The following is an 8,890-nucleotide window of genomic DNA, read 5'->3' as shown; positions in this document are numbered from 1 at the left end:
ACCAGACATACAAATCCTTACCCTCTCTTGTTTGAAATCTGCAAAAGCACCATCTGCATATTTCTGCTTGCTCAAAAGCTGCTTCCTCCTCTCCTGACGTTTGGCACGCTTCTGGAATTCCTCATTGTGTCCATTCAAGTGGGCGGTCAGCTCTGCCGTGCTATGCAACTTCGCATCACAGTGCTTGCACTGGTAGACAGGGTTCTGGGAACGGGTGCCGCTTCCCAGTATGGCAAAGTCCCTTTTCAAGTCCTTGCTGTGGTGGTCGGTGTAATGCATGCACAGCAGCTCTGCCGTGCTGAAGGACAGCTTGAAACACTTTATGCACCTGAAGGGAAGCCACTCAATTTCCTGAGACTCAGCTTCCACCTCAGGCTTTTCAAAGTCGTTCCTCTCCTCAGGTGGAGCTGGCTTTTCATGCTCATCAGCATACACAGCAGTGAAGTAACCCCCCAGCTTGCTCGCGTGCTGCTTCTTGGGGAAAACACCAGGGTGACGTTTCATGTAGTGGGACACGATACCTTTTTTGCTGAAGGACTGGAAGGAACAAAGCGAGCACTTCTTCTTCTCTACAGCCCTCCTCAGCTCCTCACTTAACTGAGGAGTGTCATCCTTGGGAGGAGATGGAATGATCACCTTATTGGGTTTGTCGCTTACTGTCCTGGAGGCTGCCAGGCAGTGAGTGTAGTAAGCATCAATGTCATGCCTTTTCTGGTAGTGTGCCGCAAGCCCTTTGCGGATAGGGTTGGTGTATGAGCACAAAGCACATTTGAAGAGGTTGTTCTTGCCCTCTGGCTGCGCCCGGACATTGTTATGTTTGATGCGGTAGTGTCTCGCTATCCCCTTCCGGGTGGAGCAAAAGTATTTGCACAGCTGACACCGGAAAACTGTGTGAGACACTAAATGAGAACTGGAAAAATGAGCTGCTGGCATAGAGATTTCTCCAATATCCTCAGCGACTATTTCTGGGGAGGCCTTGATTTCAGGCACCATGTCTGGCTCCACTGAGGCAGGCACCTTTGGTGGTGACTGGGCAAAAACATCAAACTCAGGTTGATTGTGGTATTTCTCATAATGAATTTTCAGCTTCTCAAGCGTTCCATGGGTGTAAGGGCAGAGTTTGCACCGATAAGCACCATAGCCTTGCTTGAAAATCCTACTTGTCTCTTCCACATCGTTCTGAGCAATATCATTTGACTGCTCCACATCATGCACAAAGTCTTCAGCAGTGACCTTTACCGCGGGGTGCCGCTTCTGGTAGTGTGTGAGAACACCATGAATACGTGTATTAATGTATGGGCAATGCCTGCATTTGTAGACAGCTCCTGGGTTAATGTCTATGTCCTGAGCAAAGTCCGCAGCTTTCACCTTCATGCCAGGATGCTTTTTGCCATAATGTGTCAGAAGGCCATGCAAGTTGTTGTACTCAGACTGACAAACTGTACACTGGTACGGAGTGGAGGAGATGGCAGGGTTTGCAGAAGCCAGCTGGACAGTTTTTTCCTGGGAAAGGCTGGGATCCTCAGCACACTCTGCATCCTGATCCATCTGAGATGGCATTAGCTGGTCTTCAGAATCCATCCTGATCCCAGTTTCATCAGGCTGTGGGATGGATTTGTCAGCAGCATCTTTCTCCTTAATGATATCTAGCAACACAGATTCATCTCCATTCATGGCCCAAGGGTGAAATGCTTGGTAGTGATTAGTAATATCCCAAATGGAAGATGCTTCAAAAATGCAGTCTCTACATTTATAGGTCTTTATCTCTGTTGGCATCACTAGGGCAGGAGGGGAAGGATCAGGACCTGCCCAGAGTTTAGTTGCCATATATGTATAGTCAACATAATGCTCAGGATGTCTCCTTTGGTAATGCACAAGCAAACCACTTGGCTCTGTGTGGGAATAAATGCACCACTCACAGTGATAACCAGCTTCTATCAAGCCATCCAAAAATGCCCATCTCAGAATGGATGTGACCGTGGCTTTCAGATTTGGATGGTCTTTCTTAATATGCTTCCTCAATGCATAGAAGTAAGGTGATGTGTAGCTACACTGCCTGCATTTGAGGGCTCTCAGCTTGGCCTTGTCCCGCTCAGTGATGGAGGTGTGAGCAGGCATGCTGCCAGTCGACTTCTTCTGGCTGCGATCGCAAAGGCTTCTGATGGTGGCTGTATGCTGCCTGATCACATCTGCGTTAGCTTTGAAGTCACGGTGCTTCTTTTGGTAATGAATGAGCACGCCTTTCACGGTCCGATTTCCATAATCACAGTGTTGGCAGAAGAACATTTCATTCTCGGGAGGATTTACAGAGGTCTCAGATCCACCCCGGCTCAACTGCTGCATTGACACTGGAGGCCTCTGAAGACCAGGTGGCAACTCAGCAGCCCTCATCATCGCTGCAGTGGGGGGTGCTTGTCTGATGTATTTGGCAGTGACCTTTATCTCCGGGTGCCTTTTCTGGTAGTGGACAAGCACTCCCACAACTGAGCGGTTGCTGTACGAACAGTGTTTGCAATAGTAGAGTTCAGTAGCGAGGTCTGGGGGTGGCGGTGGGGGAGGTGGAAGTTGAGAACCCAAGCTGGACAACTTTGGGGAGACAGGTGCCCCCAGCTCAAATGCCATCTGAGCCAGGGCAGAGCCTCTGTCAACGGAGACTACACGCATGGTCTTCTGAATTCTGAAATATGATGCTTTTTCTTCGGGGTGCTTCTTCTGGTAGTGCACCAGAACTGAATGCATGTTAGGGCTTGCAAATGAACACACGTCACAGTCATAAACAACCACAGAATTGACTGACGGTTCCTTCTGATTTTCACATTCGGGACTAAAACTCTTGGTGGCACTTTTGCTAAAACCAGCTGGCATACCAGTCCCGCGAGCCACGGGGGTGGAGGTTGCCATAGTTTTTGGAGCAGAATTCAAGATCTCTCTCAGTGTCTGAGACTCTGTGTTCAGCCCTTCTTGCTGCTCAACAACGTAGCTCGAAAATATCATTGCATTGTTTATTTTCACTGTGGGATGCATTCTTTGGTAATGTGGCATCAGGCTTCTAACATTAGGGCTTGTGTAAGAGCAGAAGCGGCAGCGGTAGATCAGGTCAGAATGATCAAAGTTCAGCACATTCATCGCTTCAGGATGATGCTCTCCATAATGCTGCTGCAGGTCTTCAAAATTTGTGTAGTCAATGTAGCACTCAAGACACCGGTACACTGCACTGTGATCATTGGGATCCAGGATATACCTAAAGCTGAACTTAATGTAGGGATGCATTCGCTGGTAATGGGTGCTAACACTCCTAGCAGATTTGTTGCTGAAATCACAGTGTTTACAATAGTAAAGCCTGCCAGAGTCACTGAACTCTGAATTCTCATTGTTCTGATCAGTACCATAGATGTTTGACTGGCTCCCCAGAATAGAGGCATTAGGGCTCTGGTGGTCCTTCATGCTGACAGAAGAATAATAGTCTTCTTCATCTTCAGACAGAGTGAGCTCAATCTCCGCTCCGTTGGTAGAACTGTAGTCATGTTGCATGCTTCTGAAGTTTGTTTCCTTCTGGGAATCACTGGCTTCTCTGCCCCACATCTGCTGGGGTGCATAAGAACTGGGAACTTCTATCATTGGTTCTGTTTGCTCTTCTTCTCTGTCTAACTCCACTTCTATCTCCACCTCGTTGTCCTCCTCCTCTTCCTCATCATCCTCAACGTTAATCACAGCGTCCTCTTGCTGTTTGTTTTGGTTGATCTTGCTCTGCAGGTTGCTGGCTATCTCATCAATTCTAGTTCTCTTTTTCACTGGAGAGAGATCTAAAGGGAAGTCATTCGACACCTTCCGAGGGGCTTTTGCAACAAAGTTATTTTTAGATGAGAGCCCAAGGATAGAGGTCTGGCTCTTCTTCACTGTGCTGGCAGAGGGGTGAGCATCTGCCTCGCTCTCTTGCGGTGCATTCGATGGCGGTCCATCATATTTTGGCAGGTTGTCACAAAAAGAATGCTTGTGCTGCTGATGAACTCGGAGGCCTTTCAAAGTTGTGGTGGAGTAGTTACACATCGTGCACTTGTATGGATGCTGCGAATGAGCCTGGGGTGACTGCTGCTGTTGCTGCGGCTGCGGCTGCACTGCTTCCATCATCCCAGCTGACTTCCTGCCGTTTATATTTCCACTGTCATAAGACACTGTGCTGTCATTCAAAGAAGAAGCAATGCTTTCGGTCTGAGAGTTCATAGTGTCCCAGTCTGATGCTGTTCCTGTGTGACACTGCTTGTGGGCACCAAGCTTTAATGAACTCTTGCAGGTGAAAGGGCACTCATCACACTTGTACACAGCTGTCTTCCCAGACAGGTGAATGTTCTCAATGTGACGGGAAATGCTTCGGCGGTGCATCGTCAAGAAAGGGCAGAAAGGACACTGGAACCTGTTCATATACCTTCTAAAAGGAATCCCCTTGGTTTCCAACAGTTTGTTGCCATCAGATCCCATCAGCTGCTCTGCAGACATTCCTGAGGTCTGGTGATCCATGGAGTTCAAGCCATTCTCGTTGTCCATTTCATTTAGCTCTTCATCTGAGCTGGAGTCATTTAGCATACTGCTCGTTTCCAGGTCAGCAGAAGAATTTGTCATATCAGCAATTCCATAGCGGGATCTGTCAGACAAATTAACCATGCCTGAGTTGTGAGGTGACTTAGGCTTCATCTGAGGGTAAGACACAGAGGAAAACTTGGAAGATGTGGAAGAGTTTGGCCTGATAAGAGAATTCCCCATAGAACTCCTGAAGTTTGAGACATTAGCATTCGACATCTCACGTCCTGTTGCATTCACAGAAACATAATTAGAGTTTGGAGAGGCATTCTGGGCACTCTTGCTCTGTACATCAGGTGCACCCGTCCCATCTTGTTGCTGCCTCAGGCTGGACAGTATTTTTACCATGCTGCGGTGCTTCTTCATCATGTGGTCACACCAGCGCTCCCTTCGAGGTGTCTGGTAGCTGCACCACTCACAGCAAAAGTTGCCCCTGGACTTTGTCAGGGGCTTGACCATGGATTCCAAAATGCTCCGCTCCACCACCTCTGCAGGCAGCTCCTTGCAGGGTTCCTGCACTGGCACAGAAGCAGATGTTGATTCAGACATAGCAGCTGCAGCAATGGCAGTAGGAGGAGCTGAACTCTCTTTCAGGTTGCTTTTGTGATACATTTTCTGATGCTTAATAATCCTCGCACGCCTGGGTGACTTGTAGGTGCAGAACTGGCAACTGAAAACTTTGCCAAACCCTTCATACATCATGATGTTGTAATTTAGGGAACTAGCAGTTGGTGGCCCCACTGAGCTCCCCCCAGCCTGTGCTCCATGAACCTTGCGTGTGTGCTCAATGAGAAGGTTTTTGGAACGGAAGTAACGCACACAGAACTTGCACTGGAAAAACTTGTTGGTTGGTTTAGGATTTGGAGCCATGTGCTGACCATAGAAAGTCTGGCTCTGGCTATAGTAACTTCCAGTCCCCATCTGACTTGTTGCATTTTGCCCTAAAATGAGAATTAAGGTGTATATGTAAATAAATCAAATCAAATAAAGAGGCTTTTTCTCCACCCACCCTGTATGCATAAGAACGCAACCACATCCTGAACAGCTGATAATCACACCAGGATTCCCTCACTTATTTATGGTGAGATCTAGGTATCTGGCAATGGTCAGAACAACGACCATTATGCATAATTTCTACATATATATGGCTGTCCCAGCTTGGGATGGATAACTTCCAAAATAATCTTCTTGGTGGGAAAAAAAGAAAGATAATACACTAATGAAGCTGAAAATTTTGAGATGCTTCATGGTAACGAAGAACTACTATGAAAATCTGAAAACCAAAGAACAGTATGAGAAGCTACATGAAAAGCAGCTGGGAAATAAACCATCCTCCATGCTTGCATTTACAGAAAAAGCTGTGATCAGAACCAATATGGCTGAAGCTAGACATGTGCTTTGCTGACAGAGCAATAAAGATAACGCAGGTTTTTAAAATCACATTAAAAGTAGAAACTAAATCACACTGAAATAAGCCACATATAAAATAAGGGGGTTAGAGTTGAGATCTTAAGAGTTGAGGTCAAAGTTGGAGTTAAGATTTACCTGCTATCTCATCTCCAATTGTAAATTCATCCTTTACAGAAGAAAATTCGACCTCAGTCTGGTTGCTAGCATTCATGGAACCAGACCTTGGCTGGCTAGGACTTTCCTCAGAGACATCAGTTGGCTGCAGAAAAGCAGTGTGAACATCCTGAATGTGAGCTTTTAGGTCTTCATAAGATGGAGCTCGAAAATCACACCCATCACACTGCAGCACCTCCATGGTTCACAGATGATCTTTTACATTAGAAAATTCTGCAAGAAAAACAGGGAGAGAAGAAGAAAGGTCTGTTTCACAGCAATGCCATTGTAACAAATCCTGAAACCAGGCAATACTAAGCTTATGAGGAGTTCATTGTTTCCAGAGATTCCAAAAATACTGTGATGTAAAACTCAACCTTTGCCTACCATCTTCAGATTCACCATCTTCAGATTCATAGAAAGTCCCACCTAGGCAGCTCCCAAGTTACTGACTCAACTCAACAAACAGTCAACTTTCTGACAAGTGACTACTGATTCAACGGACTTCGTCCTCTTGGCTTTTCCATTACACAGGATAGGGCTGCTGTTCAGAAGTTTGCCTTGTTCAAAGACCACAACCGATATGCTAGAGAAACAGCGTATGACTCCCAGTCATGCCCTGAAATACATACTCGGAAGGCAGTGGCTTCCATCTTGTCTCATACCCACTCTAACCCTCCTGGAAGCTGCCAAGTCCTGCCTGGTTCACTGCCATGGATAAAAGCCTTCACAGGAAGAACCTTGCCTTCCTTCTCAACATCCTGTTAGTCCTCATGTTGGTGGAAAACCTACACACAGCTACAAGGTGAGATGCAGCTATGTGAACCCCAGGAATGCTTTTCTCTGCCCTACTTCCACCAAGCTTTGTAAGGGCATCTCCATTTTTTAAAAAATATTTACTGTTTCATTTTTGTTTATTCTGGGGACATGACCTTTGTGTGTTAGCAGTCTGGGGAACAGAGAGAGCTAGAAGAAGAAAAGGACAGCAGCTGGAGTAAGAATTCTGAAAAATGCAATGAAAACAGGAGTTACAAAGACTCAAGACCCATCATGACTTCTTTGATTTATCTCAAAGCCATGCATCCCGGGAAGTACAGAGCAACATAAGATACAGTAACAGGAAATATGGTGGTTCAGCTTGTGACCAACTGATCGTGCAACAAAGTTTTATGTTTATGCACAGTCATGCAAGAGAGAGGACAAAAAATACAACTAAGACAAAAGACTCAAGACTCTCCTACTCTGTGCAGTACGTAGGCACAAGAGCAACCTTACTATGTTAATACAGGAATTACTTCTTAAAACTTCCATGTGCTGTGCTGGAAGAGGATGACAAACTGACTATTTCAGATGTCTGAGAAAAAATGGGCAGTCCAAAGCACTGAAAATTCCATATGCTTATTTTATGGAGAGTATGAAGCTACTTCCACAGTGAGAAGAAAGCTTCAAAACACCAAGGCACAGAAACAATTGAGGGTGCTGCATCAGGATTTTGTATGAAAGAATGCTTCTTCTGGTAGCCTGCTAAAATAAACTTCTAGCAAGTCAAATTCTGGACAGTCAGAGCACAGAGGCTCTCCACATATTTGTCTACGTTACTCTGTGGACTGCAACCGTGTCCTTTCTCTCCCCCCACTCCCTCCCACCACCAATAAAGAAAATGAACGCTGCACCAGCTTCTTTTCAGCTAACAAAGTTAAAATAATCGAAATACTCAAGCTTTTATGTGCAAGCACCAGATCAAATTGTGTGGAAGAGGTTGCTATCTGCTCTGGATCAAATTACAGCAGTGAGTGAAGCCCCACCCCACGTCTCCTTTAGCACAGTCCATTAGACCTGAAAACAAATTTTTCCATGGAGCAGACGACTCCTGCATTTAGAGCACTTCACAGAAAAGCAGATCATCCAGTTTTCACTACCCATCCCCCAAGCTTAGTCCTTTCATCTCAGCCAAACAAGCCACAGCTCTGCTGAATGTGTTTATCACACTTTCAAGAGATATGAGCCCCTGCGTCACTGAAGCTTTAAGACTCACTAAGCTGCCCTAGTCCTCTGAGCTTTGGGAGCAGCCATTTTAGCTCAGACAACTCCTGCCTCAGAGGCTCAGAGCTTCTTGCCTGTGCACAACATGGCCTCACTTATCTCAGCTTCATCTCAAGCACATCAGGCTTTTCTCTTTTTTTTTCTCCCTTTTTTCCCTCCTCTTCCTTGGGTGATGCTTGAATAATCAGCAACCCCAGAACACATCTGCACTTCTCCTGAATGACTTGCTCCCCAAATCATGTTGCTTCTGTTCCCCTGCACTAACCAAGCAGCACCTTCTTTCCCTGAACAGATCGTCTGCAACCATCTCCTCGTGTTGGTTCCCCTGTCCCATGCACGACAAATGTGATGGTTCGTCCAGAGACACAGTGTTATAGCATCAAGACAGTGGCCAAGCTGTCCTACACGCGGAGGCAACACAGATGAACCTCCCAGGAGGAAGAGGAGGGGGGAAGCAAATGGGGGACCTCCAGCCTGCCCTGTCCCTGGGGAGCCCTCCTGCTTGGCGCAGAAGACACACCACTCCACTCCCCTGCCAGATTCCAAAGTCTAATGACCTTTGTTAATCACCAGCCAGGCTGTCTGCATCAGCAAACCCTGCCAGCAGACACACCCTTCACACAAAGGCTGTAGCTATGCCTTTTAAGAGAGGTTCTCTGAAAGCTCCATTGTGTAGAAGAGAGGAAAAACAACACACACACACAAATTC

General features: G+C 46.4%; 1 protein-coding gene across 1 annotated transcript in view; it reads right to left on the bottom strand.

The window, feature by feature from the left end:
* The window catches only part of ZNF462 (zinc finger protein 462), a gene marked incomplete at its 3' end in the record, with an annotated part of 9,311 nt that extends 2,971 nt beyond the window's left edge, over positions 1 to 6,340 (bottom strand). The window contains exons 1-2 of the mRNA XM_008946562.1: positions 6,121 to 6,340; positions 22 to 5,516 (exon numbers count right to left, since the gene is read on the bottom strand). Coding sequence (XP_008944810.1) covers positions 22 to 5,516; positions 6,121 to 6,340 — 5,715 coding nt within the window. The remainder of the gene's footprint in view (positions 1 to 21; positions 5,517 to 6,120) is intronic.
* Positions 6,341 to 8,890: the final 2,550 nt, after the last annotated feature.

This window comes from Merops nubicus, unplaced genomic scaffold (assembly GCF_000691845.1).
Source record: "Merops nubicus isolate BGI_N331 unplaced genomic scaffold, ASM69184v1 scaffold23678, whole genome shotgun sequence".
NCBI classification, from domain to species: Eukaryota; Metazoa; Chordata; class Aves; order Coraciiformes; family Meropidae; genus Merops; species Merops nubicus.
The sequence above is the reverse complement of the archived record's forward strand: the minus strand, read 5'-3'. Positions and strand labels throughout refer to the sequence as shown.